This window comes from Oenanthe melanoleuca, chromosome 15 (genome assembly GCF_029582105.1).
Source record: "Oenanthe melanoleuca isolate GR-GAL-2019-014 chromosome 15, OMel1.0, whole genome shotgun sequence".
NCBI classification, from domain to species: Eukaryota; Metazoa; Chordata; class Aves; order Passeriformes; family Muscicapidae; genus Oenanthe; species Oenanthe melanoleuca.
Genome location: NC_079349.1, coordinates 10,964,840 through 10,982,666, shown reverse-complemented (window position 1 = coordinate 10,982,666; position 17,827 = coordinate 10,964,840). Strand labels below are relative to the sequence as shown.

At 37.5% G+C, this 17,827-nt stretch overlaps 2 protein-coding genes across 3 annotated transcripts in view; one reads left to right on the top strand and one right to left on the bottom strand.

Moving 5' to 3' along the window:
- The window catches only part of RSPH14 (radial spoke head 14 homolog), a 77,936-nt gene that overhangs the window by 21,731 nt on the left and 38,378 nt on the right, over window positions 1–17,827 (top strand). The window lies entirely within an intron of this gene.
- The window catches only part of GNAZ (G protein subunit alpha z), a 50,276-nt gene that overhangs the window by 15,443 nt on the left and 17,006 nt on the right, over window positions 1–17,827 (bottom strand). Inside the window, exon 2 of the mRNA XM_056504421.1 lies at window positions 12,499–13,778. Coding sequence (XP_056360396.1) covers window positions 12,499–13,221 — 723 coding nt within the window. The 5' untranslated portion in view covers window positions 13,222–13,778. The remainder of the gene's footprint in view (window positions 1–12,498; window positions 13,779–17,827) is intronic.

Here is a 17,827-nt window from a genome sequence, read left to right as displayed (position 1 = left end):
TCCAACTTCTGTTTTCCATTGAATTAATTTCAAGTCCCTCTTCAGGTTTCCATGGAAATAGCAGAGAAGTGTGCTTATATTCTTGGCATTAAAATATTCATAAAAAGGGATAAAGAGATAGTTTAAATGACAGATGCTGTATTGCTGAAGCAGGCAGTCAAATTTAGGGTTCTTGTCTGTAAATGATCATGGGTGTAAGCAAATGTATTCTGGAGAGAACAGGCCCAGAAAAAATTCCTCACAGCAGTAGGAGAAGGGATAGGCAGGACAAAACTGACCTGCAGAAAAAGCAGGAATGGAATGCAAGATTCCAGAAAACAATTCAAAATAAAATGCTCCTAAGATTTTGCTATTAGAAGTTGAACTCTTTCTCAAGGGAAGAGAATATAAACTTACAAAATTACTTTTGTTAACTGAAAAAAAATATTGCACAACTCCAAACTATTTAATTAAATTTTAAAATCTTGCCTGTATAAATCTTCTGATTTCTTTCAGATTTTGCAAATAGAATATTTGATACAAAATTAAAATTTAACCCTTTCAGAAAGGCTCTCCTACATTCGAACTCTTGGGTACCTTTGATGTTCTAAAGTAACTATAAAACCTCAACATTGTTTTAATATTAGAAAATCTAATTGCAAGCAGGAAACACATTGACTTATCTATATTTTTATTCATGAATCGTACTCAGACTAATTATTTTGGTTGTTTAGTCATTATAGAGATTTGAATCTTGAGCACTACTAAAATTATTCTAGTAGTATAAATAAGCATTTATATTCTAGGAAATCTGTTTTCCTGATTCAAAATATAAGATCTAGTCCTTAAAAGACCATTGTAGGGGCAGATTCCACTGCAGCACTTTGGCCATAATACTCAGTATGTAATATAAGGGCAAATTTTACAAATCTATGAAAAACATAGAGTAAACATGTATAATTTAAAAGCTAGCTGCTAAAACATTTACTGCATAGACACTTGGTGTGGTTTTCATTTTCCAACAACAGAAGTATTTTTAAAATTTAAGTTAACAAAAATAAACACTTCAATATGTCATAATACTGTCCCTTTTAAAAATGGAAGTCAAGAATGTTGTATTGGCTTGTTTGCATGAAGTTACTCTCAAAAAAACTTGCAAATCATAAGGCAGATGACCAGTGCATGATAAAAAAAATCTATCCAAATGTTTACTAGTATTTATCTATAAAACCAGCCTGACTTCTGTTATGTTTATTGGTAAATCCTTTTTTTGAAAGACATTTAAACAAGGGTAATATGCCAACCTGCTAAACCAATTATCCAAGCTCTGCGTGCAACAAATACTCTGGGACATTTTTATGCTAAAAAAGTGTTTAAAGAAGTATCTCTTTCAGAAAACATATTTTTTTTAATAAGCCATACATATCTGGAACTGAGAAAAGTGAGACAGACAAGGATGATTAAGCCACTGATGCAAGCTGATAGAACAATTGAGAAATAAATCCCTCATCTCCACTGCTCTATGACAGAAAATTAATATTATAATATGGAAAAGTTTAAGAATTGTTGTAGTAGAGTCACTGCAGATATGCTTTTATGACTGCATCTATGAAGTTTAATAACTAAAATTTAAAAATAATACACATTCTTTCATACACAATTCTGTATTATGATGCTGCTGCCATTCAGGCCTCAGCTCTGGGGACTGGGCTCTTTGGAGGGCAATGTATGACATAAATACCAACACTGAATCAAGAGGAGCACATCAAAAGGAGCAGCAAGGACTTAGAGGAAGTATTTGTCATCTCCTGAACAACAAGAGAGAACAGCAGGACACTAAACACTCTTAAAGAAAAGATCCTTTGAGGATACATTAGGGATTTAGACAGCAATGGCTCAGTCATTCTTTCTGTAAGGTGCATTTGTCAGTCATATTGCACTTCTATTTTTTAAAAACTTATCTTCTTTCTCCCACCAGAAATGCCACCTGCCCTAATCAGAGCTGTATGACACAGACATCACTTCAGCACTCAATTTTAAGAACAGTGGAGGTATTTTATATCCAGGATTTATTACTTACCATAGAAAACCTGTTGGTTTCCAGCTTGCACTTTTGGATAACCGTGTAATTTCCCTATTGTTCAGAGGATAATCATCTTCACATAGAGAAAACAGTAGAAGTATAAAAGCATTTGTCAAGCTGTTCCAGAAAACTCTGATCACTTCTTAATGAGCATGCCCTATCTTTTGTGTAAGGCTAACTGAGAAGGCACCTTGCAAAAGTCCTCCATGGAAAAAGCATTATAATTTCTCTAAAATCTTCACATCAAATTGAACCTGCAACTATCTGAAATCATACCATCTGTAAAATCCATATTCAGAATAATTTTCAACTAAATCTCTAACTAATCACTCCCAGTTACTTTCCATTCAAGACAGATGCTGGCAACTTTGGAGCAAAAAACCTCAAAACATGGGACAGGGCTTCTCAGCAAAAATACTACTGCATAAATGTTAAAATCAGATTATTTATTGATCTTCCCGCCTCTAGTGCAAAATTGGAAACTAAGTCATGCTATCTTTAAGCTAATAATGATTCTTTAAAGTGGGATAAAAATTGAAGAAAAAATCAAGATTTTTTTCAGAGGTTTATGGACGGGAAAGACTTCAGACACCAAGCAATAAAGAGTGGCAGGTATTAGCAATCTACCATATGCATGGCCTGTAAATTCAATACATAATCATGTGGGTGAGCCAAGACTTTATCTTATAACTCATCTTCTCTTTGCTGACCAGCTGCACCTCATTTGATGCTGCCCTGCTGTGTGACTGATGACCTTTTAGCAGGAGCTGTTATTGATCTACGTCAACGTCAAAAAGTGACACTGTGATGTAACAGATTAGGGATGAATTCTGTGTACTACAGTCATGAAATTCATTATATCAATGAGGGAGAATGATTGAAAAATCAAACTGGGGAAAGCCAGATCTTTTTCTTCTATATTTCTTAGCTGTACAGTGCCTCATTTCTCTCTACTATTGTGCAAGAGCTTCCCTATTTATATTGTACCTATACATTGAGCAATACAACAAATTGCATATAAAATAATTTCTAAGTAGGAAAGTCAGTTTCATGAGTCAGAAAGCAAGATATCATCCAGGATCTATTTACCAATAAAGGAAACAATTGAGAATGTGCAGTATTAATAAAGAAAATTCATACTAATAAAAATTAGCAATTTCCTCACAGCAAATAATGAATGCAAAGGGCACAGAAATACAGAAGTATTAATCAGGAAAGCAAAATATAAAGAATTAAAATCTGGTGCCTGGTTTTGCTCATATTAAAATCAGTGGCAGTAATATTTTCATTCACTTTGTTGTTTGAAAACTGCTGTCAATAAAATGAAATCAACATCTACAATATAATCTGCTGAAATTCTGAACAATTTCCCAGTACTACTTCTCCAGTAAAACAAAGATTTCAACTATTCAGCTGCATGTATGATGATATAAATATAAGGATTTTCATGATCTAGTTGTATATCTTACAGGACTCTTTATTAAGCCACTGCACCTATCCAGGCCAGGAGCAGACAGGTTTCCCAGGCAAGTTCTTCCCCACTGGCTCATCTTTCAGCATATGGGGACAGCCTGCCCTGTCCTGTGCCTTTAAAATTTCCTTCTTGAAGAATGTCCAGCTTTCCTGGCCTCCTTTGTCTTTCAGGACTGTCCCCTCAAGGGACTCTTTCAGCCAGTCTCCTAAACAGGCCAAGTCCAAGGTGTCATTCTGCTGAGCTCCCTCCTTGCTTTCTGAGAATTGCAAACTGTCACTTTGTGATCGCTGTGCCAAGGCAGCCTGTAAGCAGCACATCACCTACCAGCTCTGCTATTCCTTCTGCAGAGTTTCTGGGCACCCCTTGCAGCACTCCAGATGTGCCAGCCATCCCACCACACTTCTGTGCCATGGTTTTCCTGCTGTGCAGTGCCCTCCACCTCCCTGGTTTGTTGCCCATGCTGTGGGTGTTGGTGTAGATGTGCTTCACTTGAGCTACTGATCCCACTACCTTTTAGAGGGAATGAGCACTAATTCCTACACATGACAATTCTCAGGTTTTTCCATGATTTCTAACAAGAAAAAGGTTTTTCAAGAACCTTTATGTCTTTGCTGCCACCTGGATCAGCCTTAGCTGCCAGAGAGAAGTTGGTTCAGCCTCTTTCCTAAAAAAATATAATTAAATCCCCCACTATTTCAAGTTAGTATTTATCTGACCTCACATCTAGCAATTTGTTCTTTGCCTTTCTCTGTTAGATTATGTATTTCTTTAAATATTGAGCAGTTTATGCTCTTTCAGGTATTTATACACTAAGCAGGTACTTAACTTCTTTTAGCTCTACAAAACTAATTAAACTTTTGAAACCTTTTTAAATGCTGTAAGTCTCAGTCTGAATTGCTGGATAGCAATGACAGCCACATGTTCTGCAGAACACTGCCTCCAAGACATTTTAGGCACAGTCACAAAGCATTTAATCTCTTCAATTTTTTTTTTTTTTTTTTAATTTTTTTTTTTACTTAGCATATCTTTAACCTCCTTTGTTTGTTAACCTCTCACATTTCCAGTTCAATTGGATTTTTTTCCTTTTTCCATGTGTGGGTTGTTGAGGGGTTATTTATTTATTTATTTATAATTCCTACTTTGATTTCTGAAGAACAGCAAAGGCACTTGGCAAGCTCCTGTTAGAACCATCCCTCTCTGCAGCACTGCCAGGAGAAGGCACACTATCAGACTACACCTAATAGAGGCTTTATAAAAATTAGTGTACTCTTGACAAGTCCAATGACATCCCTAATCAGTATTATCAGGGAGCTACTGCATAAACATTTACACCAGTGGAATTCCAACTGATCTGGGGAAATATGAATGGAAATAAGCTCGTTGCTCTGTCAGAGCTGCTGTGGGAAAGCTCAGGCTGCAGGAAGCACTGGGAGCTTTGGCTGAAGCCTTTGAGAGCGGCGGTGCCACCCCAGCGCTGTGCTGGCTGGGAAGCAGCAGAGGGAGCGAACGCCGAACATCGGGCGGCGAACATCGGTCCTGGAGGGGTGCAGCACATCATGGCCTTCCACAAAACCACTTTAGCCACAAGCTTTCTCCCCAAAACTGAGACACTGAAGGATTCTTGCTTCTCATTTTATGCTAAATTCTCTTAAACTATTATCAACGGGGTTGTTTTTACTGATGGGAAATGGCTGGGAGTTGGTTCCTATTTGCTAAGTAAAATATGGCAAATCAGTAAATAATGGGAAAAAGTACACAGAGAATATGTGGACTGTGTATTTTGAAAGCAAGTTGTTTCAATCAGCTTAGTAATGGAAAGAAAGGACAATATAAAGCTTAAATATCTAAAAAATAAGTGACAGGAGTTAGAGAGCTGAATTAATTGGAGTAGAGGAGTTATTCATTGTCTGCTAATTTTGAAGTATAATCAGGGGACACTGTCATTGGTTGACAAGTTAAAAGTTTAACTGAGCATATTAATAGCTTTCAAATAATGCATTTTGATGCTCAAAAATCTTTCCCAAGATACAGGCATACGTATTTAGTCTTAGCAGCACACAATTAAAAAAAAAAAAAAAGGCTGAAAGCAGTAAAACTGCAGTAACAAGGGCAAATTACTAAATCTCTGCAAATGTATAGGACCTGTTTAATGCCCAAGCTTTTTAATATCTTAGTTAATGACAGAAAGAGTAACTATAGCCACAGATATCATTACATTAAAACATGCCATGAATGCAGACCAGGATCAAGACAACAATATAGCAGAACTGGAATTAATTTCAGCTGTATGCCAAGTCAGTTTTTTTTAAATTCATGTAAGTAGTTCAACTGCAGATTTGACAGAGTAGTCACTAATGATCCTTACAAAGGAAAAAGCAAAATGAGTTTCAAGTTGGGTAAGTGTTTTGCATCCACAGAATATTTTAAATGAAAAAAAAAAAAAAAAAGGAACAAAGGAAGTTATATCTGAAAAGGCTCTAGTCTAGATTAAGTGCTGCTTCAGACTGCCCTATGAGAATATTTGTAAGTATGGTGATAAAATATTTGTATTTGCAAAACTTTATAGCTTAAATAAAACTGAACACCTCTCCAACAGCCTGTAAGAAATATCTACATTTTCTTAAGTTGTAAAGTTTCTGTCAGGGGCTAGAATGGCTACTTTTACCCATGCTGTCTAACTCAGCCAGACCATACTGATAGTATAACCTCCAAGTGGTTTTGTCAGTGTTGCACTGATTGGTATAAAAGGTTAGCAGGGTGATTACCCTATAAGGATATTAGTGTAAAGACAGTAGAAAGACTTAATAATAAATTTTTAAAAAGACAACATGATGAATCCTGTAGCCCTCCAAGAACAAGAATGCTCAGGGATCAGTCTGAGGCCATTGCTGACCTGACAAGATTGTTGATTTGATATGCAATCTAAATTACTGACTTGGAATAACGGGAGAAAGTTTTGAAAAATCCACCACTACCAAAACTCACTCTGAAGCTGTATTAACAGCAAGGATCCTCCATTGTTCCAGCATTTCTGCTTGTTTTTAAGGCTAATTGGACTCCTCTCTCCAGGGCTGGCATACCACAGAGAGTTGTTACAGTTTATACACCTACAAAAATAACCCAAAGTAGCTGTTTTTCTAGACCAGGATGGAATTTTCCTTTTTTTTCTTTTTTTTCTTTTTTTTTTTTTTTCCTTGTTGGCACATTTCTATTCACTGTGATTGTTAAGTAGACAGCATACAGGATTATGAGAGATTATATCAACACTTCTCTACCCAATAGATGGATTCTAAGTTTCTAAACTCAAACCACATTATTCTTTTTGTGGCATTGGGCTTCAGTGGTATCTTGACCCTTACAATGCAGTCAAGGGAATTTCCAAGCTACATCTATATCATCAATATTTCTCATATGTATTTTAAAAGTTGCTCAGTTTATTGTAAAGTTCACATAAAAAGCTACATATTTTCATCACAAAGAAGTAAAACTGATTGCCTGAACTATGCCACTCTACTTCATATGCATTAAGTTTCAGAGAATCTGATAAACTTCTGAAGATTAAACCTCTACATGTCCAAGAAGCATATTTTCCATAAGGCTAGACCAGGTTTGTCACATGCTCCTCACAGCCCTAAAATTATGTGGCATTCCTTACTTTTCAAGGGATTCTTCAAAGACAAATTTACAACTTGCTTTTAAGTAAATGATTTGCAATAGAGTCACCTAGAGAGTTGCACATAAAGATGACAATATTCTGCCAAAGAACCTTGGATTGCTCTGGTGTATTCCTCTCCTAACTCCTTGCTTGCTATAACCAGGTCTCCAATTTCACTTGGATCTTTCCTGTGACAATATACTTGGGAAGGTGTTCGTGGCTTTCCAGCCTCATTGAGAGGAGAGATATTCAGCTCCTTTCCTTCAGAAACTGATTCTTTATCCAATTGATATTATCCAGTGTATATGATAATATCCTATGTCTGGCAGTGGCAATGGCTTTCTGATTCCTTACAATTCTCCCAGTGCTTGACAAGTGCCTTGTTTTCATGTGTATTATGCTGGTGCTGCTTTAACCCTGTCGTTACAGAGCAAGCTTTACTGCCTCTATGATAGGCATTCCTGGAATTTTGGGTTTTGCTTGGGGTTTTTTCCTTCTTTTGTAGTTTGAAGAGCAGCAGTTTTACTGAATCACTGCGATTTTAACTTAAGTTCTGTTTATTCATTGTCAGTACCCATGTCTTTCCACCTCAGATCTATTCTGAGCTTGAAGTTTATAGGATATTTAGAAGCATTCTGCCATTCCTGATGCCTCACTGTTTTATTTACCTTAGTGCTGTAATGCTTGGAATTCAATTAAAAATCACAGCAAAACACCTTGCCTAGTCTAGAAGTCTTGAATGCAGCTGGTCACAGAGACCAAAACTAGAGAGTTACATAATTTCTCAGGCATTTGTCATGGGGGATTTGAGCCATTGCCTGCTGTTACCTAAATACGTCAGGAAATTCAGTCATCTAATTCAGATGTGATTCTGACAGCCAGCCCTGGATACCAAAGCTGACAAGTACTGCCCAGTAGGTCCACTACTTCTGTGCCATGGTTTTCCAAAGCAGGTAAAAGTCTTTCTGGTTTTTCCCCTGTGAATTTCTTCTAATTAAGCCTTCTGCTCTACAGTGACAAAAATACTTATTTATCTGTAGGTTTCAATATGGGGATGATTTAGGGATTAGTCTATGAAATAGATAAGCCTCACAGCAAAGCTTCACAGGCTTTTACAATCTGATACTGGCATCTTCCTGCAGTCATAATGGCATTAGAATGAGTCTGGTTTTTGTATTCCATAATGGGATACATTATCATATTTATTACTTTTTTTTTCCAATTAGAAGAAGTAATTTAGTGAACATATGGACAGAATGATTTGCCTATACAGTTACTGTTAGTATCTGAACCTACATAGAATGTAAAGTTCAGGGTGTGGCAACAAATCCAAAATATGAAAAATTGCTGTGCCATGTGTTCTATGTGAGAATATTCACATAAGAAGCATGCAATTATAATGAACAATGTAAACAAAAATAATTCTTCAGACTGGAAAGAATATTTAGTGAAAAACCTGAAAACTGGCAGTTGATCAATCATTTCCTGTTATGTATATTCATTATTTAATGCTGTTTACATATTTTAGAAGGTACATGCTTAGATACAAGTCTTGAGGCTGGAATTGTGATGCATTACTATATAAAGTTAAACTTTGGTAGGGGACTATATATATTATTTTGTTAAGTGCAAAAAGGCTAGAATTTCATTTGCAGTGTTGAAAGATTACACACAAGAGTGCTGAAGTCATCTAGGCTTTGCTCCCACACAAACTTCACTATGAAAAGTCTTGAAATGGAAAAGCTTCAAGAAAAAAATGGAACAGTTTAGGTCAGTCTTTTTCTAGGATTCCCAAGTGACTTAGTTTGTCAGAGTAAAGTTTCCTGACATGATGTTTTACCACTGATAATAACAGGTGCTAGAAGGGCTATGGGTACATAGATCACAATTTCCCCTCTGTCCTGACTGTTAGTATTAGCATTGCAGGAATAAAGCTGCATGGCAGAAAGAATTTTTAATGCCCTGAATTACTCAAAAAGCTGAACTATCAGGAAAGGCAAATAAGCTCCTTAAGTATTTGGCCTCGGGAAAAAAAAGGAAGGAAAAAATGTTACCAATGTTGTTTACTTGATTAACAAAATCCTGGCAGAAACAGGATTTCTGCTCAAAATTCATACAATTAACATATGACAGAAGACTTCCCAGTTATTATTAGATAATTGAGAGATTCCATTATGACCCTAGCAGTTAGTGTTGCATGAGGCCTACTCCAGCCTGAACTGTTTGCTGCAGTACTTCGGCTTTTTATCTGCATGTCCCTTTTAACAAGATACTAAAAAAAATAGTCTCAAAAAGCCTAAAATTTAATTTTTTATGTTCATTTGCAGTGGCTGTAAGAAATAAATTACTTGTTACATGCAAGCAGTTTTCCTCTAACACCCATATTTATAAAGTTAGTGAACCAGTATCATTTTTAGACCTGCAAAACCTTTACTTGGTATCTCCTGCACCATGTGAATCTCTTGTGACTACTGACCTCAAGAATTCTCAGGCACACACTCATGTTTAACTCAGTTCATTATGTACTTTACTATTGCATCTTTAAAGTGCTTCTCATACTCTCAAACCCTGTTGCAGCTGCAGGCTTTGGAAGAAAACCATCTGTGAGAATGTATAGCTGGACAGATGGGGACACTCACAAAGAAACTGCAAGAGTCCTTGTCATGGGGATAGGCAGCAGCACTGACTCTGAGAGTACAGATTATTTAACATTCTCTGGCACACATTCATTTAAAGAGAAATTGAAATAAAGATGAGACACTTTGATATTAATGGGTAGTGCCTTCAAAGTGCAGGATGCAACATGTAAGAAGGGAAAAAAATTGTTGCTTGATAATGTAACATTATCAAAGGCCAGAGCTGTCATCTTAACATGTAGTAAAAGATAGAATGGGTCAATCAGCTGCTAAGGACCATGAAAAACAAGACAAGTAATTTATTTGACATAATAGAAAAGAAATCATCATGGGATATGAAAATTTAAGGCAACCTTCTCAGAGTGCTGGTCAGGAATCATAATCATGCAATAAATCAATAGCTATCCAAAGGTATTTTACAATTTTGCAACTGTGTCAAAAGAAAAGACAGCTATTATGTGGTTGAGTCATGCTAACTAGCTATGGTGCATGGAATGATAAAGCTATATTTATTACATTAGGTAGGGGAAGAACTTCCCAAGACATTGTAGAAACAAAACCAGACACAGATCACATTTCCAGATAACCCTAGATAAGCAGGAAAAATATTGTTACAGAGTGATGGAGCACACAAGGTGGAGGAAAAAAGTGAACCGTAATTCTTCGTGTAGCTTTCGTTTTAGTCAACAGCTAAATATCACATTTGTTAAACAGACAAGCAAAAATGTTTGTTTGTCCAGGTCTACAAACCGTCAACTCAGGTGATTTTGCTCCTAGGAGTGATGTTACCCACAACAAATCACAGCAAGAGAAAGACAAAAGGCCCTGAAAAGTCAGCCTTCCCCTTCTGTTATTTGTTTTCATGCAGGATAAATTTAACTTAGTCATTTAAAATTACACACAAAGGAAAGGTTGTCCAGGCAGCCGATAGTTTGGGCATTATTTTTGTTCTCCCTTCTGCTCGCTGGTGTCACTACAACAATCTCACCCTCAGCAGACTTCACGACTCAGCTATAATCAGAGCCCACAGTGTGCAGAACTGGTTTTCCCCTCATTTTTTACCATATGTGTCAATCATTACTTCAACGCATCTTCAATAAAGACAGAGTTCACCACAGATACTGCATTAGGAAGCATTTCTCCACTTCTGTCAACAGGATCACAGAAGTTTTCATATTCATACAGATCATTTGCTCAACTTTCACAGTTTATAAATCAGCCAGATTCTTACATGCTCTCTCAAGCAGTAAGTTATGTTTGGCAGTAGACTAGTTTTATTTAGCAGCTCTCTTCACCACAGATACTACACTAGGAAGCATTTTACACTCTTCAACTCTTTAATTTGTAGGGCTTTTCTCATGAGTGGCAGTCTCAGTGTTGCAGTTCCAGTAATGTACCAATCTAGGTACTATTGTTGCTCCTGTATGGGCCAATGCTCATAAAGATTTTTCAGAATTATATTGATTTTTTTCCCTTTAAGGTAGTTCTTTTTGATTTTTATATCTGAACAGTAAGGCAAGAAAAGTAAAAAAAAATTGTAAGAAAGTCATAGTCAGGATCTAGATGTAAAATACTTTTTCTAATATGTCTGAAAATGAAGATAAAGAATTAGTGGCAATGTTTCTCTCATGTCAAGTGGGAGTTACTAAACAAAAAGCAGATACCGAAATCTGTTACAATAGGAAGGCACTAATGCCAAGATAAGAATTTCCAGATAATGAAGGATAAGTCCATGTACAGAACAGTGGAATGGCTCATCAGAATAGTAGAGAGAAGAAAATAGAAGTGCTGTTAATAAACAGCAAAATCACTACAGAAGAATTGGGAAATATTATATATGTGTTAAGCTATACCGACAAAAAAGGGGCCATCACGTGTTCCTACCCACAAACTCCCTTCTCTTAAACAGCAGGTTTTACAAAGCTGTCAAAAAAATAATTTCAAGCAAAACCCCTGTGAAGCTCAATTCAGGCAATTTGAAAGTTACAGCAAATACATATTTGCGTATCTGTAAGCATTCACAGACTTCCCATAGCTACTGTATTTGCGTGCTGTGAAAACCAGAAGCTAACAACATTAAAGACTATTAAATGGGAATGGCTGTTCTTTGGACAAGGCAAATCAGCCATTTAACCAAAAACAGTCAAAGAAAATTTTATGTATAGAAATTATAGATATAGAATTATACCAATTAAAAAACATGTTTAATTTCTTTTTAAAATTAATTTCATCCCAAATTCCTATTGAAGATCCTGGGGAAAAAAAAGAGGGAGAAAACTGTTACTTATTATTTTACCTTCAACATTTCCCAGGACCTTCATGGTGTCCAAATGAACTATCCCTATACACCAGGATGTCACTACTGCCTACCTTTTTAAGTGGTGTTTGAAGTAACAGTTAACTATGTAAACATTTAGCTAAAGTCACCAGAAAAATAATAAATTGGCTGTCATGTGAAGAGCACCTCAATTTCCCAAAAGTAACATTAAATAACTAACTCTGTGCAGTGGGGAAAACTACCCAAATAAAGGAACCATAGCTTCTGGGTGTTCATAATGATTGGGGATTACTGCCTTGGGAGGGAAGGAAGGAGAGGGAGATAAAAGACCAAATACTGATGAAGGAGAAAGGAAAAGAAGGAAAGAGAACAAGGAGCAGAAGGTGCACTTACTGTTTGGTTATCTTCATACAGCTTCAAGTCATACCCACTCAGCTCCACACAGAAAATTATTGCTGTAACCCCCTCGAAACAGTGGATCCACTTTTTGCGTTCAGATCTCTGTCCACCCACATCCACCATTTTGAAAGTCAGCTCTTTGAAGGTGAACTTGTTTTCTACAATCCCTGTGGTCATGTCCCGAGACCGCAGAATATCTTCCACCGTGGGGATGTAGTCCAGAGCGGCGATGCGCTCCAGGTCGTTCAGGTAGTACGCAGCGTTATCCTCCAGGTGGTACTCATTGGAGCGGCAAAAACACTCCTGCACGCCAGGGTCTGCCCACAGCCTCTTCATCACCCCCAGCAGCTCCGGGGTGATCTCACCTTTGCTCTCAGCTGGGCCTGTCAGGGCAAAAAGCTGCACTGCATCGTATGCTCTGTCAGGATTGTGGAATTCTATCTTAAGGGTGGCCAGAGCCCGAATGATACGTGTGAGAGAGTCAATTGCATTATAGATAATCAGAGGTTTGTATTCCTTACATGCCTCCAAGTTAAAGCCACCGCTATGAATGATTTTCATCTGCTTGACGATAGTGCTCTTCCCAGAATTGCTGGTGCCCAGGAGGAGGAGTTTTATCTCCCTTCGTTGTCGCTGGCTTTCAGAGCGCAGGTGGCGGTCAATCCTACGGGACCGCCGCGCTGCCTCTTTCTCCTCAGAGCTTTGCCGACATCCCATGGTACAGCAGGCAGGTACAGAAGGGAAGGGGTGCAGACTGGCTCACTCTGTTGGCGTCTCTCAAAAGATCTGCGGTGCCTCTTAGTTCTCGTACACCCAGGTACACCCCAAATGGAAAAAAGGTCACTCTCCGATACCTGATGATCCCCGATGCTACAGCCACCTAATTGAGTCCCAGCAGGGGTGCAAACACATGGAGGTATGCAGCCACAGAAATAGTCTCTTCAGTAGATCTCATGGCACTCCCCTTTCCAGTGCATAAACTGTGGCACATTCCTGTTAATGACAGGACACTTCCCTTTGCCACAGTTTGTCTACGACCACCAAATACCCATTTCTGTTCTGCATAATTATTTTGCTGCCTTCTGTCCAAAGGTAAGAAGCAGCACTTTCGCCTTCTCCGCTCTAGCCTTTTCTTCTGATCGTGTTCTCTGGTTGCTGTGGTGATGCTGCAAGATAAAGCTGAATCTCTTTTCACTGGTACTCTACTTGTTTTGTTTCTCTTCCCCCACGTCTTCAGCTGATCCAGTTCAGCTCTGTAAATCTGTGCTTTCCACCTGCCAAACAATGGAAAAAGAAATGAATGAGAAACTCTGCTTGCTTGCACCAAGCCACTCACTTTTTCCTCCTCTTCTAGACTTCTAAACTTTTTATTATGCCAAATGTAAAATACAGATGGAAAAATATGTAAAGAAAAGCAAATATCTAAAATTTTAGCAAAAGCATAGGGACAGCTGAAGCTTGCAGACTAAGAAAATGTGCTTTCTGAACAATAGTAAATCAAATCTCCCTTTCAGCCTTCTGTGTTTTATTATCTAAACCTACATGAAAACAAACAGTGCTGAGCTGTGCCCCAATTTCTCCCTCAGCAAGAGCTTATGGCAGTGTTTTTCCTGCACAGTTCTGTTCCAACTTGTTTGTCTGAAGTAGAAAATGAAAACTCACTACTACTTTTCCCAGCCTCTCTATTTATATCAATACATTGTATTCAGACAGATGTCCTCCTGAGTTTTTTCATCTTATCTATCTCCACTGAACATGTAAATAACTAAATTAAGAAACAAAAGATGCTGATTAACTTTGCGTCATGAATTTGAGAAAGGAAGAGTTACTGAGCTTTGTAACAGCTCTTTTCTTTTTTACCCTTGGAGAACACTAGTGTTAAACACAGTACCTGCATCTTGCTTACTCAATAAAGAGATGCAAACTTTGTAAGCTTCTTTCCATAGCCAAGCTAAGTGTTACTGAGCCTCCTCTCTTTCCATTTCAATACAGGAAAATCTGAGCTGCAGTAAAAGGGAACAGTGACTACCAGGTGAATTTTTCATACAAGAAGCACAGGAAACACCATCCCAAGTGAGGGCAGAGAGCTTTTCAGTGACTGTTAGAGCAATTATTCTTTCCCAGATTAGAGTTTAAGCCTACTAGTTGGAACTCTGCAGAAGGCAGCAGCAGGAAGCAGTTACCCTCGCAGGGGGAAAACACATTACTGACAGCTGATTGGTGATCATTTGCCTCTCTTCTAGGAAGGGCTTGCTGCTCCCACTAAGCTCTGAGCACAGTGGGCAGCGGAATCACAGATGTCACAGCTTCCTCCCCGAGTGCTGCCCCAGCACACCCTGGCACCTCTCCTGCTGCCTGGTTACTTGTGCCTACAGGCTCCTCAGTGAGTGTATTTGCAAACCAAAGTACACAGCACTGAAATCCTTACAGAAACTTGCAGAGTCTAGTAAAGAAAACTTTCTACTACATTTCAATAAAACTAAGCCTCCCAACACCATTTTTAAAGTTGCCCTGCAAGCCTTTAGAAGTTTTCCTGTTTGAATTTACCGATATTTCAATGTAGATGTGACAATAAATTAAAATACATATTAAAGAGAATGATTCCACACTACCAGAAGAGATATAGAATGTTCCAAGCCAGATGTTGAGCCTCAAGCTTTTGTAAGAAGTATAACTACAACTACTTTCAACTTCATCTACTTAACTTTCTAACTAACCATATTATAATGGTTATTAGAATATGGTTATATAATATGGTTAGAGTTATATTCTAAACTAATCTTACTCTGAGCTGTTCTAAACTATCCAGTCAGTACAGAGTCACCTCTCTGTAGCAGTTTGAAGTGCTTGTCTATTGTCGTTGCCTGTAGGGACCACAGTGCTTGAACAGGCTGGCAATTTAAGCATTTTTGGTATCTTAAATGTAAAGACATCCAAATCCTTTGCCCCAAATGCACCATGTATTGCTCTTACCTGGTCTGAAATTCTACAAGAGAGTCTTAATATCAGCTGTATTTACCTTACTTCCCTTTGTATGACAGGACATTAACATTTGAAGAACAGATACCAGTGAAAAATTAAAAAATCATGTACACATTCATAGAATGGTAATTAGCACAACTTTACTTACTCTGAAGATGTGCAAAGGAAAACCCTCCCAAGTGAGGAGTTGCACTTTCTTCAAATAATTCACTTTCATCACAGAAAATGAAAAATTAGAGTTGAGGAAGCTATTTCTTAATGAATAACTTTCTAGCCATGCAGAATGAATGAAATTTCTGTATTAGATATCAGGCCAGATTCTGATTTTACTTATATAAAAATCAGAGTTGCTTCCACTAATCACACTTATTCTAACACGTTCAGAACATTTCAAACTGGTTCTCCTTAAAATCCTCATCATCACAGCCTCATTTTCATGTCATTGATAAAACTACTTGCTAGTTCTTTATGACATTTTCTATGTATCCTGGTGATTACAGATGAAAAATTTTGCAAGAAACATACATGAGACTCCCTCTTTTTATTGTAGCTCCATCCTGAACAAAAGAGGCATTCAAGCAGCAAGAGGACACATATTCCTGCCAAAAGGCAGCAGTGCTTAGGATCAGTCTGGAGATTTTGTGACTATATAAGACAAGCCTTTTTTAAGTTTTGTGTTATTTGCTTCAAACACTTATGACAAATGGCTGGGTAGAAAGACTCTCTTAGAAATAATTTTTTTTTTTTATTCAGCTCATACATTCTGTAGAGTATTTCCTATTGCATATTTCCACAACACATTCAGATGCATCATTCGTATTCCCCCACAGTGTTTTACACATCAACTATTTTGTTTGCCATTCATTAATATGTTTAACACCAAGAAAAGGTAAAGTAGGACTTATGGCAGGAAAGAGCAGGAGTGTGTAAATACACATATTAGTAAGCTACACTCACATATTAGAGGGTAAATTAGTTTTACAATCTTGAATTTTTTTATTTATTTTTTTTACTTCTAGTCATTTCTATTGCATGCATTGCAATGATACTTGGATATCACCATTTCAAGTAATAACACAATGAGGTGATTATATTATTCCTTTGTAAAGCAGAGTGGTAAATACTATTTTCAAATAGTAAGAAAGTTTGGTTTATTTGAGTAAGTTTTCCCATATATAGTGAAAAAAAATCTCTCATGTTCACAATCAATACTTTTTAAAAATCAGGAAACTTCACAAACTATTACATTACTACAGTTTACTGCCCTCGCTACATACAGATGAAATTCCACTTACCAGGTTTACTTTTTCTTGGAACACACTCAGAAAATAAGGCAGTCTAGAATTTGTTGGGTTTTTAAAATCAGATTTCATGTTAAACATATAAGTGTTTTGTGGCTGTAAGTTTCTAATTAGATGAGTGTATTTTCAGTTACTCTACTGGAAAGCCCTATTGTTTCCTTTCACTTGCACACTTGTCTAAAGTTTGCTTAAAAAATCTTATTATTCCAATGACCAAATGATACAGTATCTGTGTGTCTAAACAAGCATATTTGCCTTCTCCTAACAACTGTAGGCTCAAAATGTTGAGAAAACATGGGGTTTTTAAGTCTGACAATATGGGTGGGCTATTTTGTAGTGACTAGGATGGGTAGCTTTTCCCACAAGATAAGATTAACATGCCCCAAATCCTGACCTAATGGTGATATATTTCCATCATCAAAAGAGGATGCTACCAATTCCTGGAGTGGGAAGGACACCTGAACAAAATTCTGCACTGGTTCCTATGTTAAAGTGTTGAAGGCCTTTAAGCTGAGCAGCTGTTTAGTGCTGCCTTGTTCTGACCACCCATTTGTAGCCAATAAAACCAGTCATTATTGTTGTTTTCATATCTAAGCTTGCTCTTTGCCCCTCTCCATCACTCCTGACTTGTGCAAACTGATCTCTGTGTGTGTCATATAAACACCCCTTTTCCCAGCATGTTCCTAGGTTATGGCAGCAGATGGAGGAGTGGCATAGGGAAGGAGAATGACACACCACCACAATTCAATTGTAAACACTTCCATAAGGAGAGATCCAAGTATTGTCTCTGGATTCATTAGCTACTGACACATCACCATGGAATGCAGAGTTACAGAACCTGCCTGGAAAGATGTTTCCCCTGTGATCTTTAGAAAGGCAGTGACTCCTAAGCTGAGAACAAAACCAGCAGCTGTGACTGTCACAGCACAGAGACTGTGCATGCAGCATGCTGCTGGCAGCAGGAATTTCAGCTGGAGTTGTAGGCACAAAGCTGTATTATCCCTCAAATTCTAGTGGTCTGATAATTTAGCTTCATGACC